At 39.9% G+C, this 16,818-nt stretch overlaps 1 protein-coding gene and 1 long non-coding RNA gene across 2 annotated transcripts; one reads left to right on the top strand and one right to left on the bottom strand.

Moving 5' to 3' along the window:
• Positions 1-362: 362 nt before the first annotated feature.
• Positions 363-14,974, top strand: uap1l1 (UDP-N-acetylglucosamine pyrophosphorylase 1 like 1). The gene is made up of 9 exons (XM_062959461.1): positions 363-603; positions 2,275-2,479; positions 4,234-4,409; positions 4,493-4,665; positions 6,154-6,347; positions 6,449-6,589; positions 7,739-7,924; positions 10,000-10,066; positions 14,480-14,974. Exons 1-9 carry the CDS (start codon positions 435-437, stop codon positions 14,567-14,569), a joined length of 1,401 nt encoding a protein of 466 aa, XP_062815531.1. The 5' UTR covers positions 363-434; the 3' UTR covers positions 14,570-14,974.
• On the bottom strand, positions 4,958-16,804 carry LOC134293064 (uncharacterized). The gene is made up of 2 exons (XR_010000118.1): positions 16,653-16,804; positions 4,958-6,640 (listed from the first exon to the last, which is right to left on the bottom strand). It is a non-coding gene; the product is annotated as an uncharacterized LOC134293064 (long non-coding RNA).
• Between the last annotated feature and the right edge of the window lie 14 nt (positions 16,805-16,818).

Raw genomic sequence — 16,818 nt, 5'->3', positions numbered from 1 at the left:
GACTGCCCCCTTGGCTGAGGAGCAGGTTGGATTTGAATGGGCCGCCACTGGGACGTCACAATGGGACGTCAGCCACGCCACGCCCCTCCGCGCTCATTGGACAGACTGCCCACTTGGCTGAGGAGCAGGTTGGATTTGAATGGGCCGCCGCTAGGACGCCACGCCCCTCTGCGCTCATTGGACAGACTGCCCACTTGGCTGAGGAGCAGGTTGGATTTGAATGGGCCGCCGCTGGGACGTCACAATGGGACGACGTCAGCCACGCCACGTCCCTCCGCGCTCATTGGACAGAGCAGGGGGAGTTCTGACTGGCCATTGGCTGAGGAGCAGGTTTGCTAACTTAATAAATCCTCTTGGATTCTCCATAACCACGCCCCTTCTTCTACAGGGCCACGCCCCCTTCCTGCTTGGCTAAGCAAAGGGAAGAGACGGCGATGGAGGAGGCGGGCCTGGAAGAGCACGGCCGGAGGGCAGTCCGGGCCTACCGGGAAGAGCAGAGCCGGGCGGGGCTCCCCCGCGGCCCCATGCAGCCCGTCCCGCCCGCCTTCTTCGGCAGCGCCGCCAGGAGCCCCCCCGGGGAGCGGGCGCGCTGGGAGGAGGAAGGTGAGCTCCGGCTGGGCCTCTGCCGGGAGGGGTTCACTTGTGCCTGTCGGGAAGGCAGGAGGGGGCTGGACTCGATGGCCCGTGGGGTCCCTCCCAACTCTAGGAGTCTAGCAATAATAATAATAATAAGAATGTATAATAATATATTAATAATAATAATGTATAATATATGAATAATATATAATAATCAATAATATAATATAATTTATAATATGGACTCGATGGCCCTTGGGGTCCCTCCCAACTGTAGGAGTCCAGCAATAATAATAATAATGTATAATAATATATAAATAATAATAATGTGTAATATATGAATAATATATAATAATTGATAATATAATATGATAACTTATAATAATGTGTAATATATTAAAATACTATATAATATAATATAATATATGTAATATAATAAATTATAATATGGACTCGATGACCCCTGGGGTTCCTCCCAACTCTAGGAGTCTAGCAATAATAACAATAATAATGTATAATAATAATAATAATGTATTATAAGATAATAATAATATATAATAAATAATAATAGAACAATATGTAATATAAAATTTATAATATATAATAATAAGTTATAATATAATATGTAATATAATCAATTATATGATAATATTATAATATATAACAATATCAATAATATAATAATATGTAATATAATATATAATACAGTAATATAAAATATAGTATAATATATAATAATATAATTACATAATATGTAACATAATCAATTGTGATAATGTATTATATAATAATTATAATATGATAATATGTAATATAATAAATTGTATTATTGTAATATATAATAATATGCATTATAATATAATATTATAATGTATTATATTATATAATATATAATAATATATAATGTAATAAATTAAATATGATAATATGTAATATCATATATAATAATATATAATAATATAATAAAGTATAATATGATGCTATGTAATATAATAAATTACAATATTATAATCACATATTCATTCCTACTTGGCATAATAATAATACAGTAGAGTTTCGCTTATCCAACGTAAACGGGCCAGCAGAACATTAGATAAGCGAATACGTTGGATAATAAGGAGAGATTAAGGAGAAGCCTATGAAACATCAAATTAGGTTATGATTTTACCTTTTAAGCACTAAAACATCATGTTATACAACAAATTTGACAGAAAAAGTAGTTCAATATGCAGTAATGCTATGTAGTAATTACTGTATTTACAAATTTAGCACCAAAATATCACGATATATTGAAAACATTGACTACAAAAATGTGTTGGATAATCCAGAATGTTGGATAAGCGAGTGTTAGAATAAGTGAGACTCTACTGTAGTAGTAATAGTAATAGTAATTATATCTTACAACTTAGCAGAAGGGGGCCCTTGGGATCCCTTCCAGCTCTAATAATAATAATAATAATAATAATAATAATAATAATAATAATAATAATAATAGAAATAAATGTATGGCCATCTGTCAGGAGGGCTTGGATTGTGCCTTCCTGCCTGGCAGAAATGTCACTGGACTGGATGGCCTTTGGGGTCTCTTCCCATCTAGGATTCTCTGATTCCACGCCATACAGGAGCCCAAAGGCTTCTGTGCCCCAGGCCCTGCTGCCTCTGAGCATGTGCAGAGTGTGTCCTCCTTTTCTTTCGAAGGTCTCCGCCGGATCTCCCAGAACGAGGTGGCGGCGCTGCTGCTGGCCGGGGGGCAAGGGACGCGCCTGGGGGTGCCCTACCCCAAGGGCATGTACGACGTGGGGCTGCCCAGCCGCAAGACCCTCTACCAGATCCAGGCCGAGCGCCTTCGACGGGTGCAGCATCTGGCGGGAGAGCGCTTCGGAGGGCGCTGCACCGTCCCGTGGTGGGTGCCATGGCAACCCCAGCCCCATACTCTTGGGGGGGGGGGGAATTGTGCACCCAGGGTGCAAAGTCAACATATAATGTTAACAGATTGATAGAATGCATCCTCTTATCACAGTGATTCCCAAAGTGGGCGCTGGAGTTACGAGCTCTGAGGCAGGGCTGAGCTTCTATCCCAAGTGCTGGAAACAGGGCTGAGCACCCGAGGCGCCTGTTAGGACACAGGGGGCAGAGCTAGAGTGGGCGTGGCGTCTTCCCAAGAGCCCGAGACAGGGCTGAGAATCTATACCTCTCCCGAGGCGCTTGTTGGAACACAGAGGGCGGAGCTAGGGAAGGGGGCGGGGCCTCCTTCCAAGAGCCTGAGACAGGGCTGAGCCTCTATACCTCTCTTGAGAGGCCTGACTAAAGGGTGGGGCTAGGGGTGGGGGCGGGGGCGGGGCCTCCTTCCAAGAGCCTGAGACAGGGCTGAGCCTCTATACCTCTCCTGAGAGGCCTTTTAGGACTAAAGGGTGGGGGTGGGGCTAGGGGCGGGGCCTCCTTCCAAGAGCCTGAGACAGGGCTGAGCCTCTATACCTCTCTTGAGAGGCCTGACTAAAGGGTGGGGCTAGGGGTGGGGGCGGGGCCTCCTTCCAAGAGCCCGAGACAGGGCTGAGCCTCTATACCTCTCCTGAGAGGCCTTTTAGGACTAAAGGGTGGGGGTGGGGCTAGGGGCGGGGCCTCCTTCCAAGAGCCTGAGACAGGGCTGAGCCTCTATACCTCTCTTGAGAGGCCTGACTAAAGGGTGGGGCTAGGGGTGGGGGCGGGGCCTCCTTCCAAGAGCCCGAGACAGGGCTGAGCCTCTATACCTCTCCTGAGAGGCCTTTTAGGACTAAAGGGTGGGGGTGGGGCTAGGGGCGGGGCCTCCTTCCAAGTGCCTGAGACAGGGCTGAGCCTCTATATTTCTCCTGAGAGGCCTGACTAAAGGGTGGGGCTAGGGGTGGGGGCGGGGCCTCTTCCCAAGAGCCTGAGACAGGGCTGAGCCTCTATATTTCTCCTGAGAGGCTTGACTAAAGGGTGGGGCTAGGGATGGGGGCAGGGCCTCCTTCCAAGAGCCCGAGACAGGGCTGAGCCTCTATACCTCTCCTGAGAGGCCTGACTAAAGGGTGGGGCTAGGGGTGGGGGCGGGGCCTCTTCCCAAGAGCCCGAGACAGGGCTGAGCCTCTATATTTCTCCTGAGAGGCCTGACTAAAGGGTGGGGCTAGGGATGGGGGCGGGGCCTCCTTCCAAGAGCCCGAGACAGGGCTGAGCCTCTATATTTCTCCTGAGAGGCCTGACTAAAGGGTGGGGCTAGGGGTGGGGGCGGGGCCTTTTCCCAAGAGCCCGAGACAGGGCTGAGCCTCTGTATATCTCCCCTGAGGCGCTTGTTAGAACACGGGGGTGGGGTATAGAGGCCCCGCCCCCTCCTCTGTGTCCTGGCAGGCACCTTAGGACAGGGATAGATGCTCAGCCCTGCCTCAGAGCTCGTAACTCCGCCCATCCCATTCCTGGCTGCCCATTTGTGGCCCCGCCCTCTTGACTAGGGGAGAGGCTCAGTCCCGCCCCCTTGAGCAGGAGCCACGCCCACCCCTCTAAGCCACGCCCCCTTTTCCAGGGGCGCTGAGTCATATTTTTTCTGGAAAGGCGGCAGCAGGCCAAATAAGTTTGGGAGCCACTGATCTATCAGGACAGGAGGCATCTGTATCAGGAGCCGTAGCTCACCTGGGCATTTCCTCGCAGGTACATCATGACCAGCGAGTTCACCTTGGGCCCGACGGAGGAGTTCTTCCAGCGCCACGGCTATTTCGGCCTGGAGAAGTCGGACGTGGTCTTGTTTGAGCAGCGGATGCTGCCGGCCGTGGACTTCGAAGGCAAGGTCATCTTGGAGGCGAAGGGGAAGGTGGCCCTGGCTCCAGGTACGCCCTGTTTCCCGGCCAGGCCAGGGGGGATGGTGGGAGTCCTAGTCCAGGTGCTTCAGGCCTTGCTCTCTGTGCCCCAGATGGCAACGGGGGCCTCTACCGTGCCCTGGCGGACCACAAGATCCTGGAGGACATGGAGCGGCGTGGCGTCCGGTACGTCCACGTCTACTGCGTGGACAACATCCTGATCAAAATGGCCGACCCCGTCTTCGTCGGGTTTGCCGTCTGCAAGGGGGCCGATTGCGGAGCAAAGGTGACGTCCTGCCAGGAAGCAGCCGGGCTTCCCGTTCTCTCCCTTGTCGTGGTTTATTTATTTATTTCTTTACAGTATTTATATTCCGTCCTTCTCACCTCAAAGGGGACTCAGGGCGGATCACATTGCACATATAAGGCAAACATTCAATGCCATAACATAGAACAGAGACAGAGACAGAGGCATGGGCAGGCCTCGAACTCATGACCTCTTGGTCAGAGTGATTTGTTGCAGCTGGCTGCTGACCAGCCTGCGCCACAGCCCAGCCTGGTTTGGGTCCAAACTAAGAGGAGGCAGTCTTATTTATTTATTTCCAACATTTGCATCCCGCCTTTCTCACCCAAAGGGACTCAGGGCGGTCTACAACAATGGCCACAATTCGATGCCCACACAAAAACAATATCGAACAATACATAAAATCAATTAAGACTATTAAATGCAATATAAAATTACAATATATAAATTTAAAACATTCGATCAGATCCGTTCGTCCATACAACCTCATACTGTATCCATAGGTCCATCCGTGTTTATCATTTATTCCTTGAAAGTCTCAGCCTTCATCCCTTAGCGGAAATCCCAAGGGCCTTCCAGTCCAACTCCTTTCTATCCGGCAGGAAGGCACAATCCAAGCCCTCCCAACAGACGGCCATCCAGCCTCTGCTTAAGACCTCCAGAGAAGGAAAACAACTCCACTGGACTCCCAGAAGTGGAGACAAGGGGTAAAGAAGTCTGATTAAAACAGAAGAGAGGAACTAGGACTGCTATACTTCTATTGATGCAGCCTAGAACCGCATTGGCCTTTTTAGCAGCTGCACTGCACTGTTGGCTTATTTATTTATTTACAACATTTTTACCCCGCCTTTCTCACCCGAAGGGATTCAAGGCGGCTTACAACACCCATTCAATGCCAAACAATCAATGAAATGAACAACACATTTAAAACCATTAACAGTAATCAGTAAAGATGCATTATACAAACATTAAAAAGCCACCCTGAGTCCCCTGCTGGGTGAGAAGGGCGGGATATAAATATTGTAATAAATAAATAAAAAGCATAAAAAACATATAAATTACTTAATTCCATTCTTCCAAGAACCTTGTACATAGACCTTAATTCAGACTGTGTCAGTATTTGCTTACTCATGAATTGCTTATGGTTACCTTAATAATAATAAAACTTTATTTATCCCCCGCCACCATCTCCCCGCGGGGACTCGGGGCGGCTTACAGGGGGCAGAGGCCCAAACAACACAGGACAAAATATATGCAACGTAATACAAATCACACTATAAAAAGATAAAACAGTAATACAATATATCAATTAAAACAAAAATACAGGATAAAAAATTGCATTTAAAACACATAAATGGTAAAATCATAATAAATACAGGATAGATTATTACCTTGTGGTTTACTTCCGCCTTAGAGGTCCATCCGCTTCCTAATTGTAGTGGTTTTGTTGTTGTTGTTGTTGTTATTGTGCAGGTGGTGGAAAAAACCTGCCCTGAGGAGCCGGTGGGCGTGGTGTGTTGCGTGGAAGGAGCCTACCAGGTTGTGGAGTACAGCGAGCTGCCCCTCGAATTGGCCCAGAGCCGGAACCCGGACGGACGCTTGACCTACAGCGCCGGGAATATCTGCAACCATTTCTTCACCCGGGACTTCCTGCGGGATGTGGCCGAGTATGTTTGCAGTTCTCCTCCTTTTTTGCTTTTCAGGGTTGGACTGGATGGCCTTTGAGGATCCCTTGCAGCTCTGTGATTCTGTTATTCCCTCCTGCTAGGAAATACGAGCCTCAGCTGAGACCCCACGTGGCCATTAAGAAGGTCCCTTTTGTCGACAAAGAAGGGAATTTGATAAAGCCGCTCAAACCCAACGGGATAAAGCTGGAGAAGTTTGTCTTCGATGTGTTCCAGTTTTCGAAGTTAGTAGTGGATGCGTGTCTTTGCCCATCTTTTCTCTGTATTTCTGCATCCTTTGCGGAAATAATAATAATAATGAAATCCAGCATATGTATCTTGTTTGCTGTGTCATACAATAATAATAATAATAATAATAGAAGATACATAGCCACTTTGGATCTCCTGTGGGAGAGATAAAGCGGGGTATTCATAATAATAATAATAATAATAATAATAATAATGACAATAAGAACAACAACAACAATATCAACAACAACAAGAATACATCACACAGTCCTAAGCACTTGGGAAGTGTTCGACTTGTGATTTTGTGATACGAAATCCAGCATATAGATCTCGTTTGCTGTGTCATACTCTATCTTTGTGTTGATAATAATAATAATAATAATAATGAAATCCAGCATATGTATCTTGTTTGCTGTGTCATACAATAATAATAATAATAATAATAATAATAATAATAATAATAATAATAATAATAATAGAAGATACATAGCCACTTTGGATCTCCTGCGGGAGAGATAAAGTGGACTATTCATAATAATAATAATGACAATAACAACAACAATATCAACAACAACAATAATACATCACACAGTCCTAAAGGCTTGGGAAGTGTTCGACTTGTGATTTTGTGATACAAAATCCAGCATATAGACCTTGTTTGCTGCGTCATACTCTGTCTTTGTGTCAATAATAATAATAATAATATCACACAATCCTAAACGCTTGGGAAGTGTTCGACTTGTGATTTTGTGATACGAAATATAGCATATAGATCTCGTTTGCTGCGTCATACTCTGTCTTTGTGTTGATAATAATAATAATAATAAAACTTTATTTATACCCCGCTAACATCTCCCTACGGAGACCCGGGGCGTCTCACATGGCACAAGGCCCAACCAGCATAATTTACAAAAACAACAGCATAAATACATTGCACAATATGCAAAAAATAAAACACAGTAAGAACATAAAACAGGAATTAATACAGCGGTAATAATATCAAGACCCTGGCCTTTACACCAGGGAGAAGATACTTGTAGCCTCCCATGTTATTTTCCAATCCAACTCCCATCATCTCCCAAACATGCCAATTTTTTTTGCATCCAATCCATTTTTCAGCTTAGTTTTTCTTCTCCTTTCCGTAGGAACTTTGTGGCCTTTGAGGTCCAACGAGAGGAGGAATTTTCTCCGCTCAAGAATGCAGACACGGCCGAGAAGGACACCCCCGTTACGGCCCGGCGGGCGCTGCTCTCCCAGCATTACCGCTGGGCCCTCAAGGCAGGAGCCACGTTTGTTGACAACAACGGGGAAAGGATACCTGAGAGGCACAGGTGGGTTTGCAGGTCTGAATGACATTTCTGTATAGGAGAAGTCTAGACTTAGCGATCTGCCTGGAGACATCTCGTCTCTCTCCATGCTCACAGGAGACTCAAGGGCTCGCTATGCAGTTTGAATAGAAAGAGGTGTGGACTTGAGAAGCGTCAGACTAATGAACAGCAGAGAAGGAGAAAAACAGACCGGCAGACACAGAGGGCAATGTCAGAAAGCCTTTCCCTGTCAGCTAACTCACCTGCCTATCTATTTCCTTGATGAGGACTATAAACTTGGGCAGGACGTGGTCGAGTTCCAAAGTTTGGTCTCTATAAAATTAACATTAATTAATTATAATATTATAAAATTATAAAATTTATAAATTTTTATAGTCCTAATATTAAAATTAATAAAATTAATAGACCTAGAGAGTGTAATAATAATAGGGTTGTTGTATGTCTTTCGGGCTGTGTGGCCATGTTCCAGAAGTATTCTCTCCTGACGTTTCGCCCACATCTATGGCAGGCATCCTCAGAGGTTGCGAGGCAACCTTATTATTATTACATGTAATAATAATACAGTAGAGTCTCACTTATCCAACACTCGCTTAGCCAACATTCTGGATTATCCAACACATTTTTGTAGTCAATGTTTTCAATACATCGTGATATTTTGGTGCTAAATTCGTAAATACAGTAATTACTACATAGCATTACTGCATATTGAACTACTTTTTCTGTCAAATTTGTTGTATAACATGATGTTTTGGTGCTTAATTTGTAAAATCATAACCTAATTTGATGTTTAATGGGCTTTTCCTTAATCACTCCTTATTATCCAACATATTCGTTTATCCAACGTTCTGCCGGCCCGTTTATGTTGGATAAGTGAGACTCTACTGTAATAATAAACTTTATTTTTATATCCCGCCCCATCTCTCCAAAGGGACTTGGGGTGGCTCACAATAGGAACAAGCCCAACAACGACAACATATTTGACAAAAACTGAAAACATTTCAACAATAAACAAAATAATATATAGAGTCTCACTTATCCAACATAAACGGGCCGGCAGAACGTTGGATAAGCGAATATGTTGGATAATAAGGAGGGATTAAGGAAAAGCCTATTAAACATCAAATTAGGTGATGATTTTACAAATTAAGCACCAAAACATCATGTTATACAACAAATTTGACAGAAAAAGTAGTTCAATACGCAGTAATGCTGTGTAGTAATTACTGTATTTACGAATTTAGCACCAAAATATCACAATGCATTGAAAACATTGACTACAAAAATGCGTTGGATAATCCAGAACGTTGGATAAGTGAGACTGTACTGTAATGAACAATACATTAAAATCCAAGCAGATAAAATCAGAGTAATTAAAAGCAAACCAGCGGGGACAGGTTTCATAAATTGCTATATCATGGAAATAAGTAACAGCAATAAAGTGCCGTACAGTTTTATAAACATAAAAGAATTATTCTGATGACAACTCTACCGGGCCTATTCATTCAAACACTTTGCACATGCTCTGCAGACTGCTCCAGTCAATATTTGAATGGTAAATCGGCAATGAAGTACCGATTCCAGGGATCTACTCTTTAAGATTGGCTGTTGAGTTATCAGTTTTCTGCATTTCATTTTTTTAAAGTTCAAAGTGACTTTAAAATATATGCATATTTATGTTTTTGTCTTTTAAGAAATACCCATTTAAAATCTGTATTAAAATATCATTATATTTTTGAATATTATGGAAATAAACTGTTTTTAAAAAAGACTCTTGTAAGCCGCCCTGAGTCTCTTTAGATGAGAAGGGCGGGGCAAAAGTGATGTAAATAAATACATAAATAAATAAATGCAGTCACCAAGTTCTAAAGCTTGATCCAAAAAGTAGCATTGTAAACAAAACAGTAGGAACCAAAAATATTTAAAAATAATATGAGTAATATAGCCTCCATTGTTCCAGGGTTCCTTTCAGCTCAGGTAGTAATGATTAGGGAGGGAAAACACTCTGCACATGCTCTGGTGCAGCCTGTACACAGATAATGGCTGCTGAAAGGGACTAAATGCATCTTTCTTTTTTCTAGTTTGACAGAGGATGAAGAACCGCCGGCTATTTGTGAGATTTCGCCACTGGTCTCTTATTTTGGAGAGGTGAGTCTCGGCCCATTCTGCTATTCAAGGAGTTGCTATTCAATAACATTTGGGTATCCAAATTAGATCAAAATTTGAGCACCGACTAGTATGGAAAAAAATAAATTATGTTTGGTCCTCTGTGGAAATTTATTTTATTTATTTATTTAATACATTTATATCCTGCCCTTCTCACCCCAAAGGGGACTCAGAGCGACTTACAAATTAAATTTACATAAAATAATATGTTATTAGCATAATACTGGCAATAAATTACTATATTGTACTATATCAATCTATTGTAATATTATTAGTAATATTACATGTACTATGTAATATATAATTAATATTATTATATTGTATTATTAGCATTATATTGTATTACAAAATAATATTATTAATATCTCACACCGAAGGGGACTCAGAGCGGCTTACAAATTAAGTTTACATACAATAATATATTATTAGCATAGTACAATACTGGCAATAAATTACTATATTGTACTATATCAATATATTGTAATGTTATTAGTAATATTACATGTACTACGTAATATATAATTAATATTATTATATTGTATTATTAGCATTATATTGTATTACAAAATAATATTATTAATATCTCACACCGAAGGGGACTCAAAGCGGCTTACAAATTAAGTTTACATACAATAATATATTATTAGCATAGTACAATACTGGCAGTAAATTACTATATTGTACTATATCAATATATTGTAATATTATTAGTAATATTACATGTACTATGTAATATATAATTAATATTATTATATTGTATTATTAGCATTATATTGTATTACAAAATAATATTATTAATATCTCACACCGAAGGGGACTCAAAGCGGCTTACAAATTAAGTTTACATACAATAATATATTATTAGCATAGTACAATACTGGCAATAAATTACTATATTGTACTATATCAATATATTGTAATGTTATTAGTAATATTACATGTACTATGTAATATATAATTAATATTATTATATTGTATTATTAGCATTATATTGTATTACAAAATAATATTATTAATATCTCACACCGAAGGGGACTCAAAGCGGCTTACAAATTAAGTTTACATACAATAATATATTATTAGCATAGTACAATACTGGCAATAAATTACTATATTGTACTATATCAATATATTGTAATATTATTAGTAATATTACATGTACTATGTAATATATAATTAATATTATTATATTGTATTATTAGCATTATATTGTTTTACAAAATAATAATATTATATGCATGTACAATATATTATATGGACAGATTATAATAGCCCCATTCTTGAGGTGTTGCCAAAGTTATTTTGCACTTTATTGTCCATTTCAACCGTGAAATACCTTTCCCATTCTGGCACATTCTGTACTGGGTTTTATTGATTAGTCTCCTGTTTTAATATTGTATGCTTCATGTCGATTTTATTGATTGTTTTACTGATAATTGAGGTTTTATTGGTATAATTGTTTTATTGTTGTATCATTGATATTTGATTGTTTTATTGGGCTATGCCCCATGTAAGCCACCCTGAGTCCCTTCAGGGAGATGGGGTGGGGTATAAAAATAAAGTTATTATTATTATTATTATTATTATTATTATTATTATTATTATTATTATTATATTACAATAATATATTATTAGCATAGCACAATACTGGCAATAAATTACTATATTGTACTATATCAATATATTGTAATATTACATGTACTATAGAATATATAATTAATATTATTATATTGTATTGTTAGCATTATACAGTACTGTTTTTCAAAATAATATTAATATTATATGCATATACAATATGTTATAATATTATATATTATTGTAAATTATCTATATATATAAAAGAGTGATGGCATCACGGCGATGGACAAAACAACAAATCTACAGCCCCCCCAAACTCGAAAATTGGCAACGCAATCCATCATCCCCGCCTCCAGTAAGATACAACAAATTTACACATAAAACACTATCACAACACCAAAAAATGCCAAAACTAAGTACGCATGCGCAAAAACACCATGCTTCAAACCTTTATGGCGCTCGCGCGGCTCCAGTAAGATTTATATGACAAACACAATCACAGGGCCACAAACGGCCAAAAACTGCAACAGGCGATGTGCGCCTGCGCGCACCCCCCCATCCCTTCCCGCGCGCGCACACACACACCTCGCCTCAGAGCTGAAGGAAGGAAGGCAGGAAGGCCGATTCCTTGCTGGGCGCGGGATGGAGGAGGCCGCGCTGGGAGGCGTGCGGGCCTCACGTCGCTCTCTGCCCTCTCCCCCTCAATGTCCTCCCCCCTCAGGGCCCATGGAGGGCCCCGGTTGCCGTTCAGGCCCCCTCCTCCCGCCCCTCTCCCCTCCCCCCAATGCGAGGAAGGCCCCGCGGAGCCCCCCCCGCCTCACCCTCTCTCCTCCTCCTCCCTTCTCGGTTCTTCTCGGAGGTCTTCAAGCTCTTCAAGGTGAGGGGGGAAGAGGAGGGCACGGCCCTCGAGCAGGCCTGGACCTCCCCTCGAGTTGTTTGGGGCGCCAACCCCCGCCCTTCCCGGCCTCAGGGCCCTTCCTTTTCCCCCTCACCCGGTTAAACGGATGATGGGGAAAAGGAAAGAGCCTCAGGCCAGGAAGGGTGGAAGTTGGCGCCCAAAACAAGTCAAGGGAAGGCCCAAGTTGGCCCAGGCTGAGCTTCCCCCTTTTCTGTTGTTGTTATTGTTGTTGTTGTTCTCACCCACAAATTACAACCCCTCCAATGCCTCAGAAGCCCCCCTTTTTCCCCTCTCAAACCCTATCGCCCTCACCTTTCCCTTCCCTGTAATAATTATTAATATAATAACTGATCATCAGTTAAGAATGTAATAATCACCAATAATAATACTAATTTATTATTAGTATAATACTGATAATCATTCGAGAACATAATAATTCATAATAATAGTCAGTTCTTATTATTATAACACTGACAATCATTCAACAATGTATTAACAAATCGTAATAATAGAAAATTATTATTATTATTATAGTAATAATCATTCACAAATTAATAATTATTATTATAACATTGATAATCATTCAACAATATAATAACAACTAATAATAAGTAGTTATTATTTTTATCACAATGATAATCATTCAAGACTATAATAATTATTATTGTTATAACAGAAGGCGCCTCATATAATCCACTTCTAAACAAATAATATCACATTATAAATATACACTAGAATCTCACTTATCCAACATAAACAAGCCGGCAGAACGTTGCATAAATAAATATGTTGGATAATAAGAAGGGATTCAGGAAAACCAATTACACATCGAATTAGGTCATCATTATACAAATTAAACACCAAAACATCATGTTATACAACAAATTTGACACAAAAAGTAGTTCCATGCGCAGTAATGCTATGTAGTAATTACTGTATTTGCAAATTTACCACCAAAATATCACAATACATTAAAAACACTCACTCCAAAAACATTGACTATTAAAAGGCAGACTCCATTGCATAATCCAGAACATTGCATAAACGAATGTTGGGTGAGATTCTACTGTAATATGAAATAATTACTGTGGTACAATAATACACAACAATATCATCTCAGGACAGTAAATAAAGATCAACACTCTAAAAACACAGCTATTCCATCCAGGAAACAATCAGGGCCATCTAACACCTCCCACCAAAGGATTCCCACCTTCACACAGGAAACCACCCACACTTTGAACCTACAAGGCCATTCCGTACTCATCACTCTCTCATCTCAGCACAGTAAATAAACAACAACAGTCTGAAAACACACAAATTCCATCCAGGAAACAATCAGGACCACCTAGCACCTCCCAACAAAGCATTCCCCCCCTCTAACACACGGAACCACCCAAGCTTTGAAACTACAAGGCCATTCCGTATTCTGGGGCCAATTTGCAATATATTAATATATATAATAATACAATACATATATAATACAATACATTGTATATACATATAATACTGCTAATAATATTATAATACACTACAATATAATACTAATAACAAAACAAAACAATATATATATATATATATATATATATATATATATATATATATATAACTACTAATATTGTGAAATAGTCGTATATGTTATAGCGTAATATCCTATCATATGTCTTTAATGTAATAAATGAATAAATAATACTGTATAATTTTTGTTGACGGTCACAACAAAAATAAAACCCAATGTAGATTGACCAACATCACTAAAAAAAAGCCACAGCAACGCGTGGCCGGGCACAGCTAGTATTGTATATATGTATACATGTATGTGTGTATATATACCTATTTGACACCCTTGATCTAGATAGAGCTTTTTCCATTAACTGGTCATGACTGACGCATTATGGAAATGATTTGTCTTCCTTCAGGGCCTGGAAAAATGCTTGAAATCCAAAGAGCTCCGGTCACCTTTCCTCCTGGACGAAACCAAAGCAGACGCGCTACTAAAAGAAGCTTGAATGAAGGATTTACAGCGAGACTCCAACATTTGGGAAGACGCTGCCAGCAATTTTTAAAAAGGGAAATAATGAAGGATGATAAATGGAAGGGAGTTGATTTGTGTTTACAGCAGGCCTGGGCCAACTTCGGCCCTCCGGGTGTTTTGGACTTCAACTCCCACAATTCCTAACAGCCGGTAGGCTGTTAGGAATTGTGGGAGTTGAAGTCCAAAACACCCGGAGGGCCGAAGTTGGCCCAGGCCTGGTTTTATAGCAATACAAAACCAAAGTCATAATTTCTTTCTTTTCTCTTCAAAGTGCCTTTCGCTGTTCTATCTATCTATCTATATTTGCATGTTCTAAATATGGGAAGTTTCTACAATGTCTTTACAACTTCAACACATTAAAGTACTTTCTAAATACTCAGATTTTTCTTAATTCATATTTTGTTTACATCCTGTCTTCCTCTCTGCATGGGATCCCAAAGGACGGTAAATTTGGAACTATATAAGCCCCACAAAGTATGAATGTTATGTCAAATTAAATGGGAATAAATAGTATAATAATAATAATAATAATGATAATAATAGTTATTTCTTCCCGAAGGGGACTCAGAGTGGCTTACAAATTAAATTTACATATAATATTATATTATTAGCATAGTACAATACTGGCAATAAATTACTATATTGCACTATATCAATATATGGTAATATTAATAATAATATTACATTTAATATATAATATATAATTAATATTAATATATGATTAGTAGTATAATATTGTATTCCATTATAATATTATTATCAATATTATAATTATATACAATATGTTACATATTTATAAATTATTTATATTATATATGTGTGTGTGTGTGTGTGTGTGTGTAAAATTAGCATAAAATTAGCATCTTGGACACTCCACAGATATATAAACCCCACTTGCCTAGTTTCCAACAGACCTCACAACTTCTGAAGATGCCTGCCATGGATGTGGGTAAAACGTCAGGAGAGAATGCTTCTGGAACCCTAATTTTTGCTTCTCATAGATTTGGCTATGCAGTGAAAATCCATGAGTAAACCAGGTTTTTTATTTTGACCTGAAAGATTTTGGAGGTGGTTTGAACCCCTATTTATTTATTTATTTCCAAAACAGTAGAGTCTCGCTTATCCAACGTTCTGGATTATCCAAAGCATTTTTGTAGTCAATGTTTTCAATACATCATGATATTTTGGTGCGAAATTAGTAAATACAGTAATTACTACATAGCATTACTGCATATTGAACTACTTTTTCTGTCAAATTTGTTGTATAATATGATACAGTAGAGTCTCACTTATCCAAGCTTCTGAATTATCCAACGCATTTTTGTAGTCAATGTTTTCAATATATCATGATATTTTGGTGCTAAATTCATAAATACAGTAATTACAACATAACATTACCACGTATTGAACTACTTTTTCTGTCAAATTTGTTGTATAATATGATATTTTGGTGTTTAATTTGTAAAATCATAACCTATTTTGATATTTAATAGGCTTTTCCTTAATCCCTCATTATCCAATATATTCGCTTATCCAAGCTTCTGCCAGCCCGTTTATGTTGGATAAGTGAGACTCTACTGTGTGTGTGTGTGTATATATATATATATATATATATTAGCATAAAATTAGCATCTTGGACAGTCCACAGATATATAAACCACACTTGCCTAGTTTCCAACAGACCTCACAACTTCTGAAGATGCCTGTCATGGATGTGGGCGAAACGTCAGGAGAGAATGCTTCTGGAACCCTAATTTTTCTCATAGATTTGGCTATGCAGTGAAAATCCATGAGTAAACCAGGTTTTTTATTTTGACCTGAAAGATTTTGGGGGTGGTTTGAACCCCTATTTATTTATTTCCAATATTTAAATCCTGCCCTTCTCACCTGAAGGGACTCAGGTTGGCGTACACAATTGGCAACAATTCGATGCCGACACATAATTAAACATAACAGTAAATAAAACCCATTACAAACAATTAATACAATATAAAAATATAAAACATGGTTCAAATCCGTTCATCCAATAGCCCCTTTGGCTACAGGCTCGGCAATACCTGCTGAAATGCGGATTTCTGGACGTTCCTAGGCCCCGTTGCTATGGAAGGCCTAGTAGGCCCCGTTGCTATGGAAGGCCTAGTAGGTCCCGTTGCTATGGAAGGCCTAGTAGGTCCCGTTGCTAAGGGGAAGTGGAGGAAGTGCGCGTGTGTAGTCCGCTCTAGG

This window comes from Anolis carolinensis, unplaced genomic scaffold, assembly GCF_035594765.1.
Source record: "Anolis carolinensis isolate JA03-04 unplaced genomic scaffold, rAnoCar3.1.pri scaffold_7, whole genome shotgun sequence".
Lineage (NCBI taxonomy): Eukaryota > Metazoa > Chordata > Lepidosauria > Squamata > Dactyloidae > Anolis > Anolis carolinensis.
Note: the sequence above shows the minus strand (reverse complement) of the source record. Positions and strands in the feature narration are given on the sequence as shown.